The sequence below is a fragment of the Canis lupus genome, chromosome 9 (genome assembly GCF_003254725.2).
Source record: "Canis lupus dingo isolate Sandy chromosome 9, ASM325472v2, whole genome shotgun sequence".
In the NCBI taxonomy this organism is placed as follows: Eukaryota; Metazoa; Chordata; class Mammalia; order Carnivora; family Canidae; genus Canis; species Canis lupus.
Window position 1 is genome coordinate 42,261,958 of NC_064251.1, and position 27,980 is coordinate 42,289,937.

At 39.5% G+C, this 27,980-nt stretch overlaps 1 protein-coding gene across 1 annotated transcript; it reads left to right on the top strand.

Annotated features, from left to right (window-relative positions):
• Positions 1 to 1,807: 1,807 nt before the first annotated feature.
• Positions 1,808 to 27,980, top strand: UTP6 (UTP6 small subunit processome component). Its single transcript, XM_025476478.3, has 19 exons — positions 1,808 to 2,076; positions 3,736 to 3,820; positions 6,559 to 6,600; positions 6,836 to 6,928; positions 7,625 to 7,672; positions 8,112 to 8,175; positions 9,604 to 9,722; positions 11,922 to 11,999; positions 13,009 to 13,090; positions 13,789 to 13,870; positions 14,701 to 14,885; positions 16,015 to 16,094; positions 16,489 to 16,566; positions 19,486 to 19,665; positions 21,039 to 21,119; positions 21,538 to 21,647; positions 22,900 to 22,966; positions 26,411 to 26,483; positions 27,360 to 27,980. Exons 1-19 carry the CDS (start codon positions 1,985 to 1,987, stop codon positions 27,515 to 27,517), a joined length of 1,797 nt encoding a protein of 598 aa, XP_025332263.1. The 5' UTR covers positions 1,808 to 1,984; the 3' UTR covers positions 27,518 to 27,980.

Consider the following 27,980-nt stretch of genomic DNA (forward strand, 5'->3'; position numbering starts at 1 on the left):
GAGAGAGAGGCAGACACAGGCAGAGGGAGAAGCAGGCTCCATGCAGGGAGCCTGACGTGGGACTCGATCCTGGGTCTCTAGGATTATACCCAGGGCTGAAGGTGGCACTAAACCGCTGAGCCACCTGGGCTGCCCTTGACATTATTCTTTTTTTTTTTTTTTTCCTTGACATTATTCTTATAATAATTCTTCGAGCAGGATAACCTTAGATGATAAATTTGAAAATAAGTGAGGAGAGTAGAGTTGGGTTGATATAAAAATCATAGTTATCTATCAAATTTGCCTTGAAAAGAGATTAAAATCTCTCAGCTTGCTGAGCCCTTTGGACCTAAAGAAATTTAGTAAGTGCCTTTTGTTATTCTGTCATGTATTTATTTATTGAGTGCTTATTATTTTCTAGGCTCTGTTCTAAGTGACCAGATAGCTAGTGAACAAAACAAATATTCCTCACCCATTTGGAGCTTACTATATAGCGGCATCCCCACTCTCTTACTGTTAACACAGGCTGGGGATTTTCCTATGACAAAGAAATTTCATCTTTGTTTTATATCCACTAGTTTCTTCCCTTTCTCATGTCTTACAGCCAGGGATCAAGAAATGAAGCTGAAGCCAACCTTTGCCTCAATTCTGAGACGAGTGTAGTAAAATGCAAAAGAGGGGAAAAAAAACAAAAAAGGAAAGGCACAGAGGTGGAACATGGTTAATTGCTAAACCTTTTCCCCTTTCATAAATCACAAGGTGCTAATGGCAATGTTGAAATAAACAGGTCTAGCAAGAACTCCTGCTTTGTTTTTTTATCTTCCGCCAGAACTTTAAAAAGAATTCAGGTTATTATTTCAGGTTTAGTAATTATACCAACAAGGTCGCTTCCAAGCTGAATTGTCTGCTGGTTCCCCTTAGAAATGCTAACTTGCTTGGGCAATGGTTTAAGGAGGGACTATACCTTACTGGTTTATTTATTTTTTTAAAGGATTTTATTTATTTATTCTTGAGAGATATATATATAGAGAGGCAGAGACATAAGCATAGGGAGAAGCAGGCTCCATGCAGGGAGCCCGACGTGGGATTCGATCCCGGGACCCCAGGATCAGGCCCTGAGCCTAAGGCAGGCGCTTAACCACTGAGCCACCCAGGTGTCCCACCTTACTGGTTTATTTTGGTAACTCCCAAACTTTTCAATACCAAGCTCTCCTCTTCTAAAAAAAAAAAAAAAAAAATATATATATATATATATATATATATACACATATGTGTGTATATATATATATACACATATATATATGTATTTTCTGATACCTACTCAGGGCCATGTGTTTTGAAAGATTTTGTCTACCGAGGCAGAATATTTAAATAATGAAAAGGCCTTCCCATTCAAAGATTAATCGGCCAGAGATTCTAGTGGGCACCTTGAAAAGCCGGCGTTGTCACACGGGTAACTAAGTGTAGTCGAAAGCAAAGCCATAGTGTTACGGAGAGTCGGGCCAGTTTCCGCGTCCTTCACGATTTTCATCACCGGCATTTTCAAACGTTTGCTACTGGAAAGGAAGGACATAGGACGACAGCGGAATAAAAGGAGACAATACTCCGCAGGAAACGCTCTGCACGTCCCTCTCAGGTAACACCCCCGCCCCGAACCCGGGAGGTGATGTGCCTTCGCGAGTTCCCGCCCACGTCTGCCCCGGCGTGCCTTAGCCCCGCCCCGCCGGCCCCGCCCCCCCCGCCCTCCACTCGCGTCCACGTGAGTCCTGCGCCGGAGGGGCCCTCGCGGCAACCCCACAATCGGCCACAGAGAGGTGACAGCCGCCGCAAGGGCTATAGGGCTCTGTCCGACAGCGGAGGCGGCGGAAGCGGAAAAGGCGGGACCTAGGGCGCACGTTACGTCGGCACGCGCGAGCGCTAGGGCTGGGTCTCGGAGTCGAAAGTGGGCGCTTTCTGCGCGTGGTGGCAGCTGAGAGGCTCTCGGTGGGTTGCGGGGTTGGACCTCATGGCTGAGATAATTCAGGAACGCATAGAAGATCGACTCCCCGAATTGGAACAGCTGGAGCGCATTGGACTGTTCAGTCATGCGGAGATTAAGTGAGAGAGAGCTGGGGAAGTGGCGGGGCTGGGGCGGCTGAGGGGGGAGAGGAAGGAGTCTGTGGCGGGGGGGGCAGGGATGCGGGGGCCTTTACTTGGGCTTATTTTTCCTGATCTGGCAGGAGCCCATTTTCAGATTTTGTTGATGCCCAGAACTTCTCGCCTGTTGAAAGGTGGTCTATCCATTCACCCACCAAACGTCCGTGGCTCTTCATGGAGCCCGTGCTTGGGGCTCTAAAGGTGGTAAAACCAGGATACCTACCTACCCATCAGGACCTACCTGCCTTGTGTGTGTTGGGGGAGACAAACGTTTTGCGTACAGTGCGGCATACTGTAAGTTGTACTAGAGTGTACTGCCTGCCCTAAAGCTATAGAGTGCTGTGCGGAGCCCAGGATGAGTAGATGAATCAGTCTTTAAAAAAATTTGTTTTTTAGATTTTATTTATTTATTGACACACAGAGAGAGGCAGAGACCTAGGCAGAAGGAAAAGCAGGCTCCCTGAGGGCAGCCCGCCGGGAGAACCCATCCCAGACTCCGCGATCACGACCTGAGCCAAGGGGACCTAACCACCGAGCCGCTCGGGCGCCCCATAGATAAATCTTTCTAATAAGACTTGGAGATGGGGACCGTTTAATCTCGTGTTCTACGCCAGGGCTTGGCCAACAATGTCTGGCATGTAGTTGGCATTCAGTAATTTGTTAGAATTAAATTTAATATTTCTTTAACGGTTTTCTGTGATTGTTTCTGCATTTTACAATGGCTGTGAATGTAGTAATGTGGCTGTGGGAGCCTTAAACATTTGTTAGTGAAACGGAACATAGCAATGTGGACTCTTAATGAGTATTCAATACATGTTACTACTGTTAACTAGAGACCATTATTGGCTTTGCACATCTTGCATTAAATTCTCCTAATATACACATGTTCTCTCTAGCTAAATACAGTGAATCCTTTCCTGTGAGTTCTTTGTAGTATTAATGAACCTTCCTAGGTAGAAACAGTACAGACAATCTAGGTTTTTTAGACCACATGTTGAAAACTCAGAAGTAAGAGGATTTTAGGAAAGATACTTGGTTATTATTAAAACTTAAGTGATCTGAATTTGGGGGAAAATAAATATTAGTATCATGTATAAATAATGTACTTAGCATTATTTACTTTATTGGTGGGAATGTCAGTGGTCCTGGCAATCGATTAAGATGATTTTCATAAAAGTTTTAAAATACATCCTGATGCCCCTAAGCACACAGAAGTAATCACGTAAGACAATACTTGTTTACGAAGGATAATTATTTGAGAATTTCAGGTTTTGGAAAATGTGTTTTAAATATATTAAAAATAAACTTAAAAAACCCCAAAGTTATTTTTTTTTAATTTATTTTATTTTATTTTATTTTATTTTTAAGATTTTATGTATTCATTCAGGAGAGACACACACAGAGAGAGAAGAGAGGCAGAGACACAGGCAGAGGGAGAAGCAGGCTCCACGCAGGGAGCCAGACGTGGGACTCGATCCTGGGTCTCCAGGATCAGGCCCTGGGCTGAAGGCGGCGCTAAACCGCTGAGCCACCCGGGCTGCCCAAAAACCCCAAAGTTATTTAACTTATGCTCTTTTCAAGTACTCTTTTTCAAGCCATGTTAAATGGCTTTCTCCTCAGGGCTATCATCAAGAAGGCTTCGGATCTGGAATACAGAATACAGCGAAGAGCTCTTTTTAAGGAAGACTTTATCAATTATGTTCAAGTAAGCAAATAAGTTCCTTTTTAATCCCTTCATAAGTTTTATTTTTTAAAGATTTTATTGATTTGAGACAGGGGGGGGAAAGCAATGGGGAGAGGCCGGGGGAGAGGGAGAAGTAGGCTCCCCACCAAGCAGGGATCCCAACGTGGGGCTTGATCCCAGGACTCTGGGACCATGACCTGAGCCGAAGGCAGATAGATGCTTAACCAACTGAGCCACCCAGGCGCCCCTAATCCCTTCACGAATTTTATTTTTATTTTATTTTATTTCATTTTTTAAAAATATTTTATTTATTTATTCATGAGTGACAGAGAAAGAGGGAGAGACACAGGCAGAGGGAGAAGCAGGCTCCATGCAGGGAGCCTGACATGGGACTTGATCCTGGGTCTCCAGGATCATGCCCTGGGCTGAAGGTGGCGCTAAAACGTGGGGCCACCGGGGCTGCCCCCTTCACAAATTTTAAATCAGTTCTAGAATGGTGAGCTTGATTCAGTTTTCTACAAAATTCTAGAATTGATGATTAAATGGTAATTTTTGAACAGGAATAGAGGTGATTTAGGAATAACATTGTTCCACTAAGGCTTCAGTACTTGGCAAACTGAAATTTTTTTTTCTTCTATAGTGTTAGTAAATCAGGTACTGCCATAGAAATTGTGTATCGGCATTTCAGCAAGATAATTGACAGCCTCTTTGTTGTGGGGGAAAAAGGAAAATGGGTTTGATGACAATAGGTGATTGGAAAGTTAATATTTATGTCTATAAGTCTGCTGTCTTGGAAAGCGGTATGCTGCGAATTCTTCAGTACTATAAGTGGATGGATGATTTGAGTGAATATGAAGTATACATGCTGGACCAATTTTCAAATGGAAGAATAGCTAATATGTTGGATAACAAAATCTAGCTTCAGAACCTGATATTAAGATGGAATGTTATAAGACTGAAGGTCTGTTCTGACCTTAGATTTAAAAACACAATAGGTGAACAAGTGAGACCTGGCTACAAATCTAATCTTGTATTTGGAAGATTTGAGAGCTCATAGAAGATCACTAACTCAAACTTAGCCAAGAGCATATTACATCATAAAATATAATCTGTATGTCAACTGTACTTCAGTAATACATTTTAAAAAGGAAAAAGGAAAAAATAATTGACTATACTAAAGCGTGTTGGACAAGGTAGCTGAGGACATTGCAAACAGTAGGCATTGAGCAGACGTTAGTTTGAAAAATAGTGTCTTGCACTTAACAGACCATGTCTGGAGCTTTGTGTTAGGCTTGAGACTACTTTTTTTTTTTTTAAAGATTTATTTGTTTATTTGAGAGAGAGCACAATCAGAGCACTCCCCACTGAATGTGGAGCCCAACATGGGGTTTATTTATTATTTATTTATTTTAAAGATTTTATTTATTTATTCATGAGAGACACAGAGAGACAGACAGAGAGAGAGAGAGAGAGAGGCAGAGACACAGGCAGAGGGAGAAGCAGGCTCCATGCAGGGAGCCTGACGTGGGACTCCATCCGGGTCTCCAGGATCACGTCCTGGGCTGAAGGTGGCACAAAACTGCTGAGCCACCCAGACTGCCCATCCAAAATGGGGTTCAATCTCATGACTCTCAGATCATGACCTAAGCTGAAATCAAGAGTTGGACGCTTAACTGACTGAGCTAGCCAGGGACCCTGAGACTACATTTTAAGGACTGACTTTCTTTATTTTTAAAGATTTAGTTATTTGAAAGAGATTGAGAGAGCATGGGGGTGGTGTGGAGGGGCAGAAGGAGAGGTAGGGAGTCCCAAGCCCACTGCAGAGGCTGACATGGGGCTTGATCCCACAACCCTGGTATCGTGACCTGAGCTGAAACCAAGAGGCGATGCTTAGCCGGCTGTGCTACCTAGATGCCCCTCTCCTTTTCTTTTGTTTAAGTTTATTTATTTAAATAATCCGTACACCCAGCCTGGGGCTGGAACTCATGACTTCAAGATCAAGAGTCTTGTGCTCTTTGACTGAACCAGCCTGGCACCCCAAATCTTCTAAGTGTTACGATTTTGGTAACATGCTTTCTTTGTATCTAAGATGTTTATAACCTTGCTAATGTATGGATTTGTGAGTTATACAGATGTAGGGTGAGTTTTCAGTGACTGCTAAGACATTTACTACAAATTATGGGTGATAGCAAATTATCTTGCTTTATATCCTTTTTTTTCTTTTTTCTTTTCCTTTTTTCTCCTTCCTTCCTTCCTTCCTTCCTTCCTTCCTTCCTTCCTTCTTTCCTTCTTTCCTTCTCTTTGCCCAAAGTGGGACTTAAACTTATGATCTGGAGATCAAGAATTGCGTGCTCTACCAACTGAGCCAGCTAGCTGCACCAATCTTGTTTTATTTATTTACTTATTTTTAGAGAGGGAGAGCACTAGCAGAAGGTGGAATATGGGGGAGAGGGAGAGAGAATTTTTTTGTTTTTAAGATTTATTTATCCATTCATAAGAGACAGAGAGATGCAGAGACACAGGCAGAGAGAAGCAGGCTCCTCCTCGCAGGGAACCTGATGTGGGACTTGATTACTGGACACGGGATCATGACCTGAGCCAAAAGCAGACACTCAACCACTGAGGCAGCCAAGCATCTCTTGTTTGATATTCTTGATTCTTAATTGCTTTATGATTTTAACTAAATATATTTCCTGTATTTAAAAGGTTATAAATTTTATTGTTTTCTTTTTTTTTTTTTGTATGTTTTTCTTCCATAGTATGAAATTAATCTTTTGGAGTTGATTCAGAGAAGAAGAACTGTAAGTAGATATTCTGGAAGTTGGAAGAATTTAGAACTAAATAGTGTGGCTCTTTAATTAGAACTTGGGTTTGAGAAGCAGTTGGCATTGATAAATTGTGTGTTGATGTGCTCATAATGGATATTTGAGATATTTGTGAATATTTGTTTTCCTTACCAATAGTATTTACACTCAAGTAGGAATGTTGCTGTGGATAAATGTGATTAAATTGAGCCTTTTTTATGTCCCTTTTTAGCGCATTGGGTATTCATTTAAGAAGGATGAGATTGAGAATTCTATTGTACACCGGGTACAAGGTGTCTTCCGACGAGCTTCAGCAAAATGGAAAGTAAGTGATCAGAACATCTTTAATTATAAGAAAGGTGAAAATATGTATTGTATATACTATGATATCAATATTCAGATGTATTGTTTATTCTTGGATGTGTCAAAATTTAACCTAATTATGATATCAATATTTGAAACCACTGATCAAAGCATTAATAAAATTGATCTCATTACCTTATAGTTCTTCTTTGAGGATAGTACTGAAAATGCTCAGTTTGATACATAATTAAGGATTAGAAATTTGGGATATGTTTGGATAAATCTCTGAGTGAAGTATACCAAAGACTTAGAAGTGGAAACTGAATAGTTAGATTAGGTACAGCACCTCACTTACTTGATATTCTTCATGTTGGGCTCTGGGACTGGGATATAGTAAATGGGGAGTACTCTGGATCTTGGGAATGACAAATTTTGGGTTGCTACCCCTGATTGAGACCATTTAAGAACTGCATTGAACACATTGGGTAGACAACAAATTTTATCTTGGAGCATGGTCGGTAGGGAGTGGTGGCCAGATGGAGTTACCACATTTAAGAGATCTAAGGCCTCAGTGAGGAAGAGCCTAGTAGTCTGAGCAATGTGTTACCACATTGGTCTTTCTGAAATCTTCCGTTTCTAAAATTAGTGCAAAGTTGTATTATATAAAAAGTTAAAATTCAGGCAGCTTACACAACTTATTACATTGCTTTTCTTGCAGGATGATGTTCAACTTTGGCTATCCTATGTAGTCTTTTGTAAGAAATGGGTGAGTATTGGGCGGCTGTCTCTTGCTTTCTTATTCCGTCTTTCAGTTATTTTTGCCTTTTAAGCCCCATACTTGGGTTACTGAACTCCATGTTTTCTCCAAAGGTGTGGGATTAGCAAATGGAAAAGAACCTAAAGAAAGTTGAACTTAAGTGTAACATTTGTGTTTATTTGAATGACTATATAAATGGCTTCTAAGCCAGAAAATGATCTTTATGTATTTGTTTAGTAAAATTGAAAATTTTTAGATATTTAGAATGTACATGTAGTGGTTTAGGTAGAAGAAAACTATGGATGTATCTATTTTTTATATGTCCTTGCAATGGCAGGTTTTTGCCCCATTGGATTTTAAATTGGTAAGAAACAGTACCAGATTACTTAGAGATTCGTAACAATGATTTCACCGAATAGGAAGTAGAATTACTTTTTCTCTTTTACAGGCTACCAAACCTCAACTTAGCAAGGTATTTTCTGCCATGTTGGCTATTCATTCAAACAAACCAGGTATGATGAGATCCTTGTCATTTTTTTCTTCTACTTTTTATGTAGACTCAAGCTATTTTGGAATTTATTTTGCTTAATAAACCTAAAATAAATTATTATTATTTAAATTTTTATTTATTTATTCATGAGAGATACAGAAGGAGAGTGAGGTAGAGACACAGGCAGAGGGAGAAGCAGGCTCCATGTAGGGAGCCTGACGTGGGACTCCATCCTGAGTCTCCAGGATCATGCCCCGGGCTGAAAGTGGCGCTAAACCGCTAAGCCACTGGGGCTGCCCTAAAAGAAATTATGAGAACTCAGCATGGGTACTTGGCCTTAGCACTTTGGGTTTCCGAATAGCTGCCTCTTAGTTCATCTGTACATATTGTATACCACTTAATACATCAGGTACTGTATTTGTGGGTAAGAAGGACTAAGTTTCTTTTTGTTTATAAAAGTATTTTATTTATAGTTTTTTGAAAGTATCTTTTATTTTATTTATTTTATTTTATTTTATTTTATTTTTTATGTTATGTTATGTTATGTTATGTTATGTTTTTTTTTTTTTTAAAGGAAGCCCTATATACCCAGGGTGCCTGAATGGCTCAGTTAAGTTTTTGCTTCTTCCCAGTTCAGGTCTTTTTTTTTTTTTTTTTTCTCTCCAGTTCAGGTCTTGATCTCAGGGTCATGAGTTTGAGCCTTGCATTGAGTTCCATATTGGGTGTGGAACCTACTTAAAAGAAAAAAATAAAGTAAGCTCTATGTGCAGCGTGGGGCTTGAACTCATGACCTAGAGATCAAGAGTTGCATGCTCTGTTGACTGTGCTCAGGTTGAGTCAAATGCTGAAAAAGTCCAGAGCAATGGCTCTCTCCCATTCACAATCCTTCTAATCCAGATGTGGTTACCAACCATGAGTTATTTTTACCAAAAGCAATCTTGTCTGGTGACATAGCTGACTTTTATTAAGTTTATTTAGTGGGGTTGATTTCCTATATAGAAAGACAAAAATTTTGTTTCTAAAGCCTTTATTCCCAACAGGTGTGGTAAAAAAAATTTATCTTTACATTTTTAAAATTGAGCCATTCAGAAAAAATCATGAGTTATTTAAAACAAAAGAACGAAATATTTTTATTTCATCGATTCTAAAATGAGTAATTTTTTTCCAGCATTTTAACACTTTTAAAATTTGTACGACATATAATGACGTTGACCTCAGATTGGATGAGGCACATAAGTACCCACAGATGTTACCATTTATGTCTTTGCTTCAGAATACTCTAAATAAAGCAATAACGCTTAACAGATAACCATTAGAAACTTCCTCTCTACATCCCCCCCTTTTTTGTAAGATTAAAAAAAATTCTTTGAGTATTAAAATTGAAACATTGATCTTTTTGGTCCGACTCGGTTGAGTTACTGAAATGAAGTCTGATATTTTTCATTTATAGCTTTGTGGATTATGGCAGCCAAATGGGAAATGGAAGATCGCTTGTCTTCAGAAAGTGCAAGACAGCTATTTCTTCGAGCTCTGCGATTCCATCCAGAGTGCCCGAAACTTTATCAAGAAGTGAGTTGTGTATCTATAAGATGAGAGGGTGATGTCTCAGTTTCGGTCTTTCATGGACATACATTCTTTTTCTTTTTTAAAAATTTTTATTTATTTCCCTGGCAGAGTGTGAGTGTGTGCACACACAAGCAGGGGGAGTAGCAGGCAGAGAGAGGTAAGAGGGAGAAGCAGACTCCTCACTGAGCAGGGAGTCCAATGTGGGGCTTCATCCCAGGACTCTGGGATCATGACTGAGCTGAAGGCAGACACCCAACGGACTGAGCCAACCAGGTGCCCCTGGACATACATTCTTTATTAAGTTAAAAAATACTGATTTATGGGGGCTAGGGATAAGTAGGGATTGCTGCTGTAGATAGAAGGTAATGAAGATATTTCTTGGCCAGTATAGGTGTTGACCATGTGCATCTTCCATTTTCTTGGTGAGAGATGGAACTCTGACCTGCCCATTATGATTGGGAGGGATGGGGAACAGGACCTACCTTTTCCAGTTGTGGGGCCAGCCATCTTTATACTTTTGTCCTTTTTCTTCTTGCTCCTACCCATCTTCTTTCTTCTTTCCTTCCTTCCTCCCTCCCTTCCTTCCTCCCTTTCTCTCTCTTTTTCTTTCTGCTTCTTTTGGCTTCTCTTTTTTTTTTTTTTTGTCTGCTTCTCATTTTTATTGTCTTTTTTTTTTTTTTTTTGAGATAGATAATTCCTTTTCCTCTTGCTGGACTTAATCTTTTTTGGAGTGAGGCCCTAGAACAGTGATGACCAGACTTTCAATTAAGAAAAAAACAAGTGCTAGAAATGCTATATTATGAGAAGCTACCCTTTTCTGAGGTATTAGGATAAGAGAGAAACTACTGTTTTGTCATAAATTGAAAATTAAGCCTCATCTGATACGAGGAAAAAGATAAAGTCTTTATGCTCGTAAGTTTTCTAACTGTCTAACTGCAATGACTTTTGGTCTTGTACTGCATTTTGTTTTTTTAAGAGAGGGAGTCAGGGGGCGCCTGGATGGCTCAGTGGTTAAGTGTCTGCCTTTGGCTCGGGTCATGGGATCCTGGGGTCCTGGGATCGAGTCCCACATTAGGCTCCCCACAGGTAGCCTGCTTTTCCCCCTGTCTGTGTCTCTGCCTGTTTTTGTGTGTCTGTCATGAATACATGAATGAAATCTAAAAAAATAAATAAATAAAAAGAGTCAGGGGAGGGGCAGAGGGAGAGAGAGAGAGAATTTTTTTTTTTTTTTTTAAGATTTTATTTACTTTAAGGGTGCCTGGGTGGCTCAGTTAGTTAAGAGTCTGCCTTTAACTTGGGTCATGATCTCAGGGTCTTGGGATTGAGCCCCATATCAGGCTTCCTGCTCAGTGGGGAGGCTTGTTCTCCTTCTCCCTCTGCCTATTGTTCCCCCCTGCTCTTGCTCTCTCCCTCTCTCTCTGTCAAATAAATAAAATCTTTAAAAAGAAAAGATTTATTTTAGAGAGAGCATGTGTGCATGCATGTGAGAGGGAGGAGGGGGAGAGGGAGAGAATCTCAGGCAGGCTCTGTGCTAAGTGCAGAGCCAGAATTGGGCCTTGATCTCTTGACCCTGAGATCATGACCTGAGCAAAGTTTCTTTCCGTGATGTAAGCTGAAACCAAGAGTCAGATGTCCGACCGACTGAGCCACCCAGGTGCCCCAGGACATAAACACTTTAAGAACTTGTGATTTTCATATGTCTTGTAACGTAAATTCAAAGTATTAAAAATTCTGTGAAGTCCAAGTTTACATGTTATGCATTAGTTTTTCTTCACAAAACTTCATAGTATATATTTGCCATTGCTTTTTACTTTGAAATAATTACAGATTCACAGGAAATTACTAAGATAGTATAGTGAAGTCCTGCATACCACTAGTCAATTTCTCCTGATGGTTACATTTTATAAAATTATAATATATGAAAATCGGGAAATTGATATCAATATAACATGTGCATATGGTCCTATGTCATTTTTTTTTACATGTGTAGATTTATGTTACCACTACCAGAATCAAAATACAGAGCTGTTCTACTACCCACAAAGATCTCCTTCCTTGTCAGCTAGTTTCATAACAAAATAAAACATTAACACTACTCCCAGAATTTCCCAGATCTGATACTTATGTGTGAAAAATGGCATCTTCTGTATTTCTAATTAAATTATTTTCAAAGATTTTCAGTTTATTATTTCCCTTGTGTAGTACTTTAGGATGGAGTTGATGCATGCTGAGAAACTGAGGAAAGAAAAACAAGAATTTGAAAAAGCCAAAATGGATGTGGTAAGATCTGAATGTGTTGTCACATGTTAATAATTTATAGTGTTTTAAGCCTGCTTAGGAGTAAGAGAAAATTTTTGGAATGTATTTTTGTTCCAATTTAGTGTTCTATTTTGAAACTTTAAGATGAGTCTAGAGTTGATTTAATGAAAGGTCTTAGTAATAAAAATGGAATTTTGTGCTTTAAAAATAGACATTTGGATTAATTGAAGTAGTCCTTAAAATTATTTATTGCTGATGGAATGGTAAATGATTTTCTTCAATACTTTATGGTTTCATTAAATGACAGTTGAAGGAGCTTGAGGTTGAGTGAGTTGAAGGAGCTTGAGGAGGGTTGTGTAATGTGTGGTTCCTAGCCTTCTTTCTTTTTCATTTTATACAATTTTTTTGTGACAGTAATTTTATTTTTTTATTTTTTCTTACAATAATTTTTTTTAAGATTTTTTATTTATTTATTCAAGAGAGACAGAGAGAGAGAGAGAGAGAAAGACAGAGAGACACAGGCAGAGGGAGAAGCAGGCTCCATGCAGGGAGCCCGACGTGGGACTCGATCCCGGATCACCAGGATCACACCCTGGGTTGCAGGCGGCGCTAAACCGCTGCGCCACCAGGGCTGCCCTGTGACAATAATTTTAAAGAAGTTTTAGAATGTTAGAGCTGAAAAAGGAACTTTGCTATCTGTTATTGTGGTTTCCAGCTGCAAATTTTTTTATTCAAATAAAAGTTGACACAAAAGGGTAAACAGGCATGTAAAACCTGACCTGTTCAGGTTAAGTAGAGAGTCAGGCCTTAAGCCATGTGATCTTGCTATCACTTTAGGAGCCTGAGAGAACACAATTGGAAGATCAGTGGTCTGGTTCAAGCTGCACATTTTACAAGTGAGGGAACTGGCCCAGTGAGAGACGTGATTTGCCAGAGGTCATATGGCACAGGTAGCCTAGGACTGTTAATTTTCATCCTAGTGCTTTTTTTTAGTTAATGGCACTATTAAGTTATGTTTAATACATTTCAGGGAAATCTTGATTATCCTGAAGAAATTCTTAATGGCGAGTTGGCACGGATCATCTACAAGAATTCTGTTAGCATAATTAAAGGTATGTGTGTTTTGAAAATGTATATATGATGGAGGAGTGAAACATTCTGTTTGTAAAAAAGACTTTTAGCTAATTTAAAAAATTCGTATTAGAAGTTCTGTTAGAATGTGCATAAAATTTTGTAGAAATAGTGTCCTGTTTCTTTTTTTTTTTTTTTTTTTTTTAAGATTTTATTTATTTATTCATGAGAGAGAGAGAGGGGGGCAGAGACACAGGCAGAGAGAGAAGCAGGCTCCATGCAGGGAGCCCGATGTGGGACTCGATCCCAGGAATCTAGGATCATGCCCTGGGCTGAAGGTAGGCGCTCAACTGCTGTGGCAACCAGGTGTCCGTTGTCCTGTTTCTTTAAGAAAAAGTTGATTGCCCCTCAGGATATAGTTGAACATTTCAGTAAGTTTACTGAGTATTTTATTCACGTGAGGAGTTGGAGAGAAACAGATGATGTAGAACGTTTCTTTATGCCAGTAAGAAGTTTAGAAGAAAGGAAGTACTTATGAATATTCCAGAATATCAATAATGGTTTTGCTTGTGCAGTAGGTAATTTGTTTTTGTTTTGTCCTATTTCTCAATTAAAAAAAAAAAAAAAAAAGAATTCCAGCACATCAAGACAGTAGTACTTTCTTGTAGAAGAAAGTGATACTTTAGAGTAAAGTGATACTTGAGAGTCTTACCCTCTTCCTCCACTTTTTAAATTTTAGGTGCAGAATTTCATGTGTCACTCCTTTCAATTGCACAGCTATTCGACTTTGCCACAGATCTGCAAAGAGAAATTTATGATGAGTAAGTAAAGTCATGGAAAGGTGAATATGTCTGTTTCTGGTCTTGTAAAAATTTGAGATTGGTTGTTTAGAAAGGGGGAAAGAAGATAATACACTAAATCCTTGGAAGAAAGCAAAGTTTTGATTTCTGGAGAAGTTGATTCATTTATGGGCTTCCTTTTGGAAATAATTTGCCTTTATTCAATAACATATCTTAGAGCTATATCAAAATGTATATTCCTGCTTTACTGTTATGTCTTTTGTCCATAAAATGAGAATGGTACTCATGAATGTTTACAATTGATTGCTGCAGGTAATTTTATTCTTTAATTTTTGGGCATATGGTTTGAGCATTATCTGCAGCCTGCCTTGTGGGTACTTCACTTTTAGGTAGTACCCCTTACTTTCACAGGAGATAAAATAAAACTTGGATCAGTTTGCTCTTTGGATTTTTCAGGGCTTTGGTTGAGGATGTGGTTGTGCTTTTCCTTTGCTTCTGTTATAGAAAATCAAGAGCCTGGATATAATAAGGTTCTTCAGGGCTCAAAGAGAATTTGTTTTGTCACACATACCTGTTGATTTGACTTTGAGAGCTAACTTGAAAACTAACATTTGAGAATGATATCTGAAACATTCTGAAACCTAATGAATGTGTCACAACTCTAATCGATTGACAGAATTTGTGCAGTGAGTGTGAAGATATCTGGAGACCCTATCGAGGAATTATCTCATGTTAATAGAATTATTAAAAGGGTGTCCTGGGTACATTTTTAGGATGTAGGGAACGGTCTCTGTTTGATATTCTGAGTTAGTCTTGTGTCATAGGGCTAATGCCAGTAAATTACTTTTCAGCCTTCAGGCTCTGCACACAGATGACCCTCTCACTTGGGATTATGTAGCACGGCGAGAATTGGAGGTAGAGTCGCAGCCAGCAGGAGAGCAGCCTGCAACAAAACAAGCCAGAGCAGTGGAGCTGGGCCGGAAAGAGGAGAGGTGCTGTGCTGTATATGAAGAGGCAGTAAAGACTCTCCCTACAGGTGACCTTCACCAAACCTCGGTGTGGTGTAGGGGTGGTAGTATCCAGAAACATGAACTGAAGCTTTTGTTCCCATTACCAAAATCAATTTTCAGGAATTTCTCTGTAGTAATACACAGCATGCCTGACATTCTTTTTTTTCTTTTTTTTTAGATTTTATTTGTTTATTCATGAGAAACACAGAGAAAGAGAGAGAGAGACAGAGAGACACAGGCAGAGAGAGGGAGAAGCAGGCTTCATGGAGGAAGCCTGACATGGGACTTGATCCTGGGTCTCCAGGATCACGACTGGACTGAAGGCGGCACTAAACTGCTGAGCCACCCGGGCTGCCCCATGCTTGACATTCTAACTTGTTCTTTGGTGGTAAAAGATAAAAGAGTTTTTTTTTTTTTTTTTAAGATTTATTCATTTATTTATGAGAGACACAGAGAGAGAGAGAGAGAGAGGCAGAGACACAGGCAGAGGGAGAAGCAGACTCCTTGCAGGGAGCCCGGCATGGGACTTGATCCTGGGTCTCCAGGATCACGCACTAGGCCAAAGGCGGCGCTAAACCGCTGAGCCACCTGGGCTGCCCAAAAAAGTTTTTTATGACCTTCCTTGATAGTAGTGATATTTATGTTCATGTATTTGGGAGAGATGATACTTAGGAAATGGTAATTCAGAAGATGGTCTGTCATTCCTTAATTATCTTTTGACACAGATTTACTTTTGGATTTTGTAATATTGGCTTATTAAGATAGAGGGTATCTATAACATGGGTGAGGTTTTTACTTTTTTATAGTTAAGTGGTCACTCAGTTGTTCTCCCCTCCAGTATTTGAGATGTTTGGCTATAATCGGAATAACTAAAGTTTTTTTCACCAAACCAACTAGAATTAAGTACATATTTTTGGCAGTGAATGGTTCCTTACCCACTGTTTGTACTGGAATTCTGGTAAAAGTCGGAGTTCATGTGCCTTCCTGAATGCCGTCATGGTTCTTTCCAGTCTCTGAAATCAGAAAGATTCTTAATTTTAAAGACTAGTTTAAACTCTTTTTTTAGAAGAATTTTCCCTTCAAAGAAAAGATGTAGGTGACTGTTAAACAGGGAGACTTGTGACCTGATCAGTGTTATCTCTGTGACTTTTCCAGAGGCCATGTGGAAGTGTTATATCAACTTCTGCTTGGAAAGGTTCACTAAGAAGACAAGCAGTCAGTTCCTCAGAGAGAAAGTAAGTTACGTGGTTATCGTGGCTGACTAGAAAGTGACTGTTTTCTGGAAGAAGGGCATACACATGGCTCCTTTGGGGCCTAGGACAGCTTCCAAGGACTTCATGCTTAACCTGAGCTCTTTCTCCTTACGGGTGACCTGTCATTCTGAAGCTCTGTGTCTGCTGCATCCTTATTTGGGCCACCTGGTCAGGAGGCTCTCTCTTACTTGGCTGTGCTTGGTGCGCTTTTTGGCTGGTCTGATCATGGATGTGCTTGGTGGGCTTTTTGGCTGGTCTGATCATGAGTGAAGCCACCTCAAGTTCCTTCTCTGTTTTCAGAAATATGCAAAACTGCACTTGTTCCTATACCCTACTTGGATGTTTGTAACAAACCGACAGATTTTTCTGATTTCAGAGACTAGAAAGAACCATGATGGCATTCAGGAAGGCACATGAGCTCCGACTTCTACCAGAATTCCAGTACAAGCAGTGGGTAAGGACACAGTCACTGCCAAAAATATGTACTTAATTCTAGTTGGTTTGTGCTGATGTCAAGTGTTTTAATATCTAGTTATATGACTAAGCCCATTTGGAAGTTTGGTAGGGAAGATATATAGACATTATGTTTGTTTCTCAGTATTTGATGTATGCCAAAAATGTTATCTGTACCAGCAAAGGAAGGAATGTCATACAGTGGAAAACATTCAGAACAAGGAGTCAGAGGTTGGGTTTATTTTGTGTGTCTACTCATCCATCTTTTCCTCGACATGCTTTTCCTGAATATATGCGTAGCCCAGAGTAACCATTGGTATGGTAACAAAGACAAGTTAGATGTGTTTCTGTGTTTCAGAACATTCTAGTAAAAAGCTTGTTAACCCATTCTAACTCTTGAGTGGGTAAGGATTATTATGGAGACCAGGTTAATGTGCTTAGGGAATATGTAGTCTAGATTGAGTTTTGTCACTTCATAGCTAGGCAACTTGGGCAAGCCACTTAACCTTTCTGAGTTTGTTAACTTGATTTTATTTTTTATTTTTAAATTTTTAAATTATTTTTTTAAAGATTTTATTTATTTATTCATGAGAGACCGAGAGAGATCAATGAATCGGTAGAGACACAGGCAGAGGGAGAAGCAGGCTCCATGCTGGGAGCCTGATGTGGGACTCAGTCCCAAGTCTCCAGAATCACGCCCTGGACTGAAGGTGGTGCTAAACCGCTGAGCCACCTGGGCTGCCCGTTTACTTGATTTTAAAATAGTGTTAGTGATCCTTGTTTTTGACAGCTCACAAAGTTGTTGACATGTACGAAAATGTTTGTTAGCATTTAAAAAATACTGGGCAGCCCTGGTGGCTCAGCGGTTTAGCACCACCTACAGCCCGAGGCCTGATCCTAGAGACCCAGGATCGAGTCCCACATCGGGCTCCCTGCATGGAACCTGCTTCTCCCTCTGCCTATTTCTCTGCCTCTTTCTATGTCTATCATGAATAAATAAATAAAATCTTAAAAAAAAAAAAAACTTTTTACGTGTAGCTAGGTAAGGCATTGTATACTAGTATACTAGTCTGCTTTATTATATACCACAGCTGAGGTACCATTTTCCCATTATGGCAACTATTTGGGAAAAATCCCAGGGGTGGATGAGTTCAGCTGCTCCGGTTTGAGCAATTGAATATTGGCAAGACAGTCACACCCTATAAATTTAGGTGGACTTTGCTTTGAATATTACATTGGCAGCCTGTCCTCTGCCTGTCATTACTATTTGGTCATTCACCATTCTGGCTATTCAGACATCCTCTGCTGCCCCAATCTCTAATGCTGCCCTTCCTAAGCCTACTACCTCATCACTCTGGTGCCTTTGCGTTTAATGAGAGTTGCTCAGTATACTGTCTCTAAACTTATAACGTATAACTGATCTACATCCATCATTTTTCCAAATTATATTCTTCACAGAATGATCTTTTAAAATTGGTGATCAGATTATTCTGTGGCTTCTCACTGTGCTTTGGATAAAGCTGGTCATTCTTCCTAATATGGCCTTGGCCTCACCTATTCCTCTCCAGTATACATTCTACCCCTTCAGCCACATTGAACTTGGATTTCCTTTTATATCCAGGCTTTCTCATCTTTAGTTCAGCCTCTTACATATGCTGTTTGGGAGAGCCTTCTCTAACTAATGCCTAGTCTTAAACATTAGCATAAATGATGTTTCCTGTCTCATCACTGCCATAGACCCTGTTGGGTGCTCCTGTTCTGTAATCTTATATAGCATATGATTCTTTTTCTGTCGTGGCAGGTATCAGGTTGTGTCTGTTGTTAGACTAGAGGCTCTTGGGTGGAGAACATACCCAATTTTCTCATTATTGAATCTAGCATATATAGTGTGCAATAAAAATACTTGCTGAATGAGCAGATTACATATTGCCATTTATTTGCTCTTTCACAGTTTTGTAAAATTGAACTGATTTTAGGTTATTTTTCCCCCTTTGTTACAGTGGTGTGGCTGTAAGCATTTTGAACACATAAGATTTCCTTCTGTTTATTTACTTGTTGGATGATATGATCCATTACATAGCATCAAATACATTTCAGAGAAGTTGTACCAGTTTATTGTGCACCCAACTCCATTTGAATGAATAAACGTTTCATTAACCCACAAATATTGGTTTTGTCTGCTCTTTATATTTTCTTTGGGGGGCTAGGTTTTATTATAATAAACTATTTTATTAAAAACTTAACTTTCAGGGCAGCCCCGGTGGCGCAGTGGTTTAGCACCGCCTGCAGCCCAGGGCGTGATCCTGGAGACCCTGGATCAAGTCCAGAGACCCTGGATCGAGTCCCACGTCAGGCTCCCTGCATGGAGCCTGCTTCTCCCTCTGCCTGTGTCTCTGCCTCTCTCTCTCTGTGTGTGTGTGTCTCTATGAATAAATAAATAAAGTCTTTAAAAAAAAAATAAATAAAAACTTAACTTTCAATCTAAATCATTTAGGCCCTCTATTTTTTGGTAGCCTTTAGAAATAAGAGCCAGCAACGGCTGGGATCCCTGTGTGGCGCAGCGGTTTAGCGCCTGCCTTTGGCCCAGGGCGCAATCCTGGAGACCCAGGATCGAATCCCACGTCAGGCTCCCGGTGCATGGAGCCTGCTTCTCCCTCTGCCTGTGTCTCTGCCTCTCTCTCTCTCACTGTGTGCCTATCATAAATAAATAAAATTTAAAAAAAAAAAAAAAAAAAGCCAGCAACGGAAGAGAATTTCAGATTGCTTACTTTGTGCTTATTTGGCAGCCATTGCCAGAGGTTAAGTGGGGGAAATTACTGCCTTAAATGAGATCTTTTTTTGTCCCTCCAATATAGATGATCTAGCTTTCAGTAGTTAATTTTCAGTAGTTAACTTTCCAGTGATCTTTTGTCTTACCTAGATTGACTTGTTGCTGCATCATGACTTCTTAAAGGAAGCTCTGGAGGTGGCAGTAGCTGGGACTGCATCATTTAGAGACTCTGTAACGATGTGGCAGATGAAGCTGCAGGTGCTGATTAACTCCAAGAGCCCTGACATAGCCATGTGTTTTGAAGAAGCTTTTGTGCATCTGAAAGCCCAGGTCTGTAAGTTGGTTCTTTTGTATTTCATTCTGTTTGGGAAAACTTTGAGACTGAGCCAAAGCTCATATGAAGTATGCTTGTCTGATGAGGGCTGGCCCCAGAGTGCATCTGTGCTGATGGGTCAAGGGTCAGTAGCGGAAGAATTTACTTCCATTTAGTAGCCTAGTTCTAATTTATTATTTGAAAAATGACTAAATCGTATGAAATTCTGTTTTGATATCTCAAGTGAGAAATACTAAGAGTATTGTTCTCACTTGCTTCCAAAGCTATACTTAAGCCTGAGTTATATTTTTTATTCTTTTTAAGGTTTTATTTATTTATTAGAGAAAACGGGGAGGAGCAGAGGGAGAGGGATAAGCCGACTCCTTGCTCAGCGCAAAGCCCAGTGTGGGGCTTGATCTCATGATGCTGAAATCATGACCTGAGCTGAAATCAAGAGATGGATGCTTAACCAGCTGAGCCTCCCAAGCCCCTCTTAAGTCTGAGTTTTAAACACACATGTATGTCTAAATCCTAAAACTTTGCAGTGAATCTTTTTTTAAAAAGATGTTTGTGTATTTAGAGAGCAGAGAGAGGAGGAAAGAATCTCTAGCAGACTCCATGCTGAGTGCGGGGCCTGACAGGGGACTTGGTCCCACAACCTGAGCTCATGACCTGAGCAAAATCAAGAGGTGGACACTTAACTGACTGAGCCACAAAGGTGCCTTCCAGAATCTTTTTTTAAAAAAATATTTTATTTTTAAGTAAATCTTTACACTCAACATGGCTTAAACTCACAACCCCAAGATTAAGAGTCACATGCTCCACTGACTGAGCCAGCCAGAGACCTCCTTTTATATTAGTAGGAAAATAGTATTCAAAGTGGGAAAAATTTTTAATTATTTTATTCTATTTATGTGTGCCTCTGGGATAAGAGTGAAGATCAGATTCTTGAGTCTGGCTTTGGTAGTGTTTTGGGTCCTAGACCGCAGAGTCGTGACCTGGATAACTGGGGATCTGACCAGCTATGAACCCTTCATTGCTTAATTCACAGATACCTGATGGCAGTAACTAGGCAGTACTCCAATAGAAGGGACCTGGTGCTGACAGGAGAGTGCTACTTGGGGGTCTTGGTCACAAGTCGATCTGCACTGGCATGCCATTCCTTCTGGGCACTGAGCATTTGGTCATAGTGAGGTCGGACTGGGAGTGAGTTTGTATTTTACATAATAAGTATCTTAGTAGGAGCCTGTCTTTATAGTGACTAGTTTTCAGAGCAGAGAGTTAAGCTGTTCTATGCTTTTTCTTCTTTCTCGTTGTGACCAGTCTGTCTGCCATTGTGGATTTCTTGGGTCATTTTCTAACTTTTTTTTCCCTTTCTTACTGTGATCAGGACTGTCTACCATTGTGGATTTCTTGGGCAGAGTGGAGTGAAGGTACCAAAAGAGAAGAAGACACTGAAGCCATTTTTAAGGTCAAGACCCCATGTTCTGAGTCTTGTGGTGGGTGAGAATGAGCAAATAAGTTTACTGATTGGCTAGGTTTTTAGAGTTATTTTTATTTTTTTTTTATTTTTTTTTTAAGATTTATTTATTTATGATAGAGAGAGAGAGAGAGAGAGAATGAGAGAGAGGCAGAGTCACAGGCAGAGGGAGAAGCAGGCTCCATGCCAGGAACCCGATGTGGGACTCGATCCCGGGACTCCAGGATCGTGTCCTGGGACAAAGGCAGGCACTAAACTGCTGAGCCACCCAGGGATCCCCTAGAGTTATTTTTATAGCATGTGTTCCTAAAGCACTGTTATTTGGGCAGCCTGGGATGGTTCTGGGAAAATTTGTTTTGATATTTATAAATTTCCTCACGCAGCTTTTTTTTTTTTTTTTTTTTTGTAGAAAGCTCTCTTAGCTGTCAAAGGTGCCGACTCAGTCACTCTAAAGAATAAGTACCTGGATTGGGCTTACCGAAGTGGGGGCTACAAAAAGGCCAGAGCTGTGTTTAAAAGGTGCTTACAAACTTTGATTGCTGTTATTTGTTTCTCCACTCCATACTCAGCCCCTCATACCCAGGTTATATGTATGGCAAATAGTACCTGAGGAAGTAATCCAAGAGACTTTTTAAAGAAGTCTTTCTTTGAACAATAAAAATGGTTTATACCCATTGTGGAAAATTTAAAAAGGGGGGGGAGATAACTAGATAACTATTAACTCATTGTAATCCTATTAACAGGAGGAAAAAGCATTTAATGTTTCATTTAAAAACTTTGTTTTCTAAAAAATAAAAAAAAAACAACTTTGTTTTCTCATATTTGAGATTTTACTATTACCACATTTTATATACCGCTTTTGTTGATGAATATCGCACAGGCCTTTTCCCTGTCAGTAACAGTTCTTCACGAACATCATTCACTAGAAATAGCTGTATGGTACACTGCTCTATGGATGTGCCATGATTTAGTTGGCCATAGTAATACTGCTTTGGTGAACATTTCTACGCAAATATTACTTGTCCATACTAGAAATTAATTCCTTAAAATATATTCTTAGAAGTAGAATTACTGGTTTCCTTCAGAAAGATCTTGAGATGTAGTAGAGGGAACTTTATTTTTTTAAGATTTTATTTATTTGAGAGAGAGCGAGCATGAGCGGGGTGAGGAGCAGAGGTAGAAGCAGATTCCCTGATGAGCTGGGAGCCCGATCCAGGGCTTCGTCCTGGAACCCTGGGATCATGACCTGAGTTGAAGGCAGATACTGAATGAGCCACCCAGGTGCCCCGTAGAGGGAGCTTTATTTTTATTTATTTATTTTAAAGATTTTATTTATTCATGATAAACAGAGAAAGAGACTGGCAGAGGGAGAAGCAGGCTCCATGCAGGGAGCCTGATGCGGGACTCGATTCCTGGACTCCAGGATCACGCCCCGGGCTGAATGCAGGTGCTAAACCGCTGAGCCACCCAGGGATCCCATTTTTTTTTTAAAGATTTTAAAGGGAGCTTTAAACTGTAAAAATGAGGAAGAGAAGGAGAACAGGAAGAAAACTGGATAGGAAAGTTTGGTGGAGGTGAAGAGTAACATTGAAACACCAAACATTGAAAACATTGAGAGTTACTGGTGGTCAAGTGCAGTCCTTGCATTGCATTGTGGCCAGGTCTTTACTAAACCATGCATTATGGAGGTGCTGGCATAGGAATTTAGATTCATGGGATGTAAGAGGCTTTCTTTCTCTATGGAAGTTAACAGTTTTCTTTTTCTTTTTAGTTTACAGGAAAGCCGTCCATTTTCAGTTGATTTTTTCAGGAAAATAATCCAGTTTGAAAAAGAGCAAGTAAGTGTTCTGTCTGCATTTCTTATTTGGGAAAATGAATTAGTGGTTACTCATATATGGCAGCATTTTGTCATTTAAAAAGGTCTCATATATAGTATGAATTTCTGGTTCCCTTCATCTAACCATTTTTTCATAGAGATGGTTAAGGAATGATAAGCAAAGAAGAGAAAGTCCCACGTCTGGAAAATAGAAAACTTACATGTTACCTCATATAGAAAACCCTCCCTGCCAGGCTGGGCAAGGTGCTGCTTCCCTGTCTCTGAAGCACTGTGTTTGTCTTTTGAATTGGGTTATGAGGTAGAGAGAGAGTAGGCACTCAGTACTGTTTCTGGTGTGTGTCGTTTTTTGTTTTTTGTTTTTTTAAATTTGTTTTAGAGAGAGAGTGAGCATGTGTGCATGAGTTGGGGGAGGGGCAGAGGGCAAGGATCCCCAAGCAAACTCCCTTCCAAGCATAGAGCCCGATCTCATGACCCATGAGATCATGACCTGAGCTGAAACCAAACCAAGACGTTGGAAACTTAGCTAACTGAGATTACACAGGTGCCCCATGTTTCTGATAAATATATATATACATATATATATACACACACACATATATACATATATACACACACACATATATATATATATTTTAAATTTTATTAATTCATGATAGACACAGAGAGGCAGAGAGAGAAGCGGGCTCCCTGCAAGGAGCCTGATGTTGAACTTGATCCCAGGACTCTGGGATCATGACCTGAGCCAAAGGTAGGCATTTAACCACTGTGCCACCCAGGCATCCCTGTTTCGTTTTTTTTTTTTTTTTAAGATTTTATTTATTCATGAGAGACTCAGAAAGGTAGAGAGACATAGGCAGAGGGAGAAGCAGGCTCCCCATGGGAGCCTGATGTGGGACTCAATCCCTCCACCTAGATTTTACACCCTGAGCCAAAGGCAGATGCTCAACCACTGAGCCAGCCAGGTGTCCCAGTTTCTGGTATTTTTAGTTGAACTTATGAGTGAGGAAAAATATTGGGAGGTCTCCATTTAAAAACTAATATACGAGGGGTCACTTGGGTGGCTCAGTCTGTTAAACGTCCAGCTCTTGATTTCAGCTCAGGTCATGATCTCAGGGTCATTAAATTGAGTTTCCGTGCTGGGTGTGGAGCCTGCTTAAGATTTTTTCTCCCTCTTCTTCTGTGCCTCCCCACCCCTCTCTCCCTCTCAAAAAAAAAAAAAAGGTAATATAAAAAATAATACATAAAAATCCAAAGGTGTCTGTGGTTTCTGATCCTATCACAATAATATAGCCAACCGTATTAATTTTAATTTTTATTAGGTTTCTGTTTATGTGTATATGCACAAGTTTTATTACTGACTTATGCGCCATGTGGAAGTTCTCTTTTTTTACTTAATTTTTTTTTAAGATTTATTTATTTATTAATGAGAGAGAGAGAGACAGGGACATAGGCAGAGGGAGAAGCACAGCCTTGCAGGGAGCCCAATGTGGGACTCGATTCTGGATCCCGGGATGATGCCCTGAGCCTAAGGCAGACTCTCAATCACTGAGCCCCCCAGGTGTCCCTTTTTTTTTTTTCTTAACATTAATTTGTGAACACATTCCTGTGTTTTTCCATGGTTATCATCTTTAACAATTGTGTTATTCTTAAACCTGCAGTTTTCTTAACTAGTACATTAGGTGTAGGTTGTTTCCAGATTTTTGATACTGAAAACAAGAATGCTATAAACATTTTGTTTATACAGTATTTTTTTCTTTTTTGGAATTCTTTTTTTGGGATAAATTTCTGGGACTAGAGAGAAAGTTTTTTTTTTTATGGTTCTTTATATATTGTAAGATGGTCCTCCCAAAGAAGTGTATGTACTTCTTTATAGTGATAAATCAGCAGATATATCAGTATATTTATTTCCTTACATGCTCTCTAAATCTGCAGTATTGCTTTTTCTCCTTTATTTTGGTGTTTTGATTGGTGTTTTATTTTTACTTGAATTTTGAAAAATTACTAGTGAGGTTAAACACCGATATATATATATATTTAAGTATTTATTTGAGAGGTGAGAGAGAGTGTGTTTGAGAGCACACAGGAGAGGGAGAAGCAGACTTCCCACTGAGCAGAGAGCCTGACATGGGACTCGATCCCAGGACCTTGGGATCATGACCTGAGGCAGAGGCAGATGCTTAACTCACTGAGCCACCCACATACTTGTGAACTCTTATTTTTATAGTTTTAATCATTGTGTGGGTCATTTATCTGTTCTCGTCCTTATAGTACAAGGGGTAACATAGCATAATAATAACTAGGCTTCGGATTAATAACATAATAGGTATGTATGTTGGGCAGTTCTCAGCCTTGTCATCCTTCTCCATAAGGGAGGTCATAATAATACCTATTTAGGGGTGTGCAGGTTATAAGACCAGAAGGGGATACTGCATAGAAAGGACTTGGCATAGTCCTGTGCATGTTATGAGTCCTTCCCAGAGTGTGATTCTGTTTTTCATGCATGTGTATGATATGGGGTTAAATTGACTTTTTTTTTTTTATTAGAGCATGAGCAGAAAGGAGTAAAGGGGAGAGGGAGAAAGAGGCTCCCCACTGAACAGGGAGATGGGGTTTGATCCCAGGATTCTGGGATCATGACTTGAGCCAGAAGCAGATACTTAACTGACTGAGCCACCCATGTACCCTAAAGTGACTTTCTATAAAATAGTACAATCTTAGTGAAGAGAAATTTGAATGAGGAAATGGTTTATTTGACTATACGAATGTATTTTTAAATCGTAGCTGTTATTCTCCTTTGAAAATGAAACAAAGGAGAATACATTTAAATGGAAATAGAGGTAAAGAATGAACATTTATTGATTGTAAAGTTAGTACCCGCTACTGTGCTAGGTGCATAATTAGTCAGCATTTTAATTGAATCCTTATGGTTGCTCTAAGAGATATCATTATCCTTGTTTCATGGGTGAGAAAACTTTTAAGGTCAGAGAGTTTAAACTTGCAGAAGGTTATATAATTAGTATTTACATATGCTTTGCCTTCATATAAAAAGTGCCAGAACCCAGACACAAAAGAAAGAAATCCTTAGCCACAAGGAATAAACCTTCCCCATTTATTTATTTAAATCCCACTCTTCCTTCAGGGCTTTCAAATGTATTTTCCTGTGAAGCTGCCCATGTTCCCCCAACTGAGAATTAATTGGGCTTTTTTCCATGTTACCATAGCAGAATACTTTTATCACTGTTTGACATAGCCTTCACTCTGGTGACTACTGCCATTTGACTTTTCTCTGGATAAGTTGAGAGCCGGGCTGTGTTCATCCTAAACCCCAAACCTTCTCCCCTTCAGATATCTGATAGGTGATAGCTGCTTAACAATGTGGTTGAGAGGAACTTGTGACATTATGAATTAAGCTTTTGAGGCAAGATTGTCTGATTATTTTTGTTAGGAATCCTGCAAGATGGCGAACTTAAGAGAATATTATGAGAGGGCTTTGAGAGAGTTCGGATCTGTAGATTCTGGTAAGTCAGTTCTGTTTACAGGTGTGGTCTATAACCCATCAGTATGGTTAGAACAGTGCTTACCTCTTTTTTAGGTCATGGCTGTCTTTAAGAATAAAACGTGCATCCTTCCCCTGCCTCCTCCCTTAATTACTTTGTGCATAAATACTTGTAGACATAATTTGGCTTATAATTTCAAGTTCACAAGTTCAATTGTTCATGGGTCTTCTGTTAACTCTGGAGTAGAAGATGATTTGCTTGGTTTGGTTCACTAAAAAATTGTGATATTTGTAAGGGAAAGGTTAATAATGTAGGTCAGAGTAAAAGAGTGGGAGTGATAGCAAAGGGGTTGTGGGATGCTTATTGACATAAGTTGTCATTGGCTGTTGCCACATTGTACTCATTTTTATAGGACTTGTAAAAACATCTTTCTGGGTATGTCATAAAATGTTTACTTATGAACTCAAAAACAATGTCTAGTTGTTAAACTTAGATTGAAAAAAAAATTAGCTTTTACAAGGTTTTAGCAGACCTTCTGGTGAAATGAATAAAAATAGCATATTTAATAGCCCAAGCAAGTTTTATTAGGCATGGTAACAAAGTTATAGTGAACTCATTGAAACTCAGTTTCACCTTGAAAGAGACTCAGCAAAAGCCTCCCTCTAAAATATTTAGTATTTTCGTTTATGAAATACATAAACTGTCATGATTTAAAATGAAGTTTTCTACTTAAAAAAAAAAAGTTTGATATGCCTTAATGTAAAGGTGAGAGAGGTAATGTTTCACACAGGGCTCTAGGGAAATAACAGCAACAAGTTAAGTTTCATAGAAGTCTTACACTGAATATTAAGTAGTTTATGTAATAAAGCCTTGTCAATTTTATGCTTCCCTTTAAAGATCTTTGGATGGATTACATCAAAGAAGAATTGAACCATCCCCTTGGTAAACCTGAGAACTGTGGACAGATCTATTGGCGAGCCATAAAAATGTTACAGGGAGAGTCAGCAGAGATGTTTGTAGCTAAACATGCTATGCATCAAGCCGGCCATTTGTGAGAAGAGGAAGAACACAGCTAACTTTGTGAAATAGTATTGTAAACCCTCTGGCCAGTTTTGTATTGTGAGTTCACCTGCAATTTGCTAAGAGGTGGCAGACAAGATGGCTTTCTGATTTTGAGACGTGCTTTAATTTTGTTAATGTGTTAGTCTTTAATTCCAGAAAAGAAAATTGGTATTTAGTGGCCAGAGGCTACTTGTTAAGGCTGGACTTATTATTGTAGTCCTAAATGTTTTCCAAAATATATGGAAATCATAAACTTGAGTTTCTTTCGTTAACCCTGGTCAAGAATGAGTATCTCTAATCTGGACCTAGGGACCAGTGGAAGTGGAGGAGAAAGTACATTTCCATTTTTTTGTCCTCCTTTTACTAAAAAAGTCTACATGGTGTGCATTTGTTGTAGGAAATAATGGAGGGAGCAGAATAATGTGCAGAAGGAAATAAAAACATCCCATAACCTTA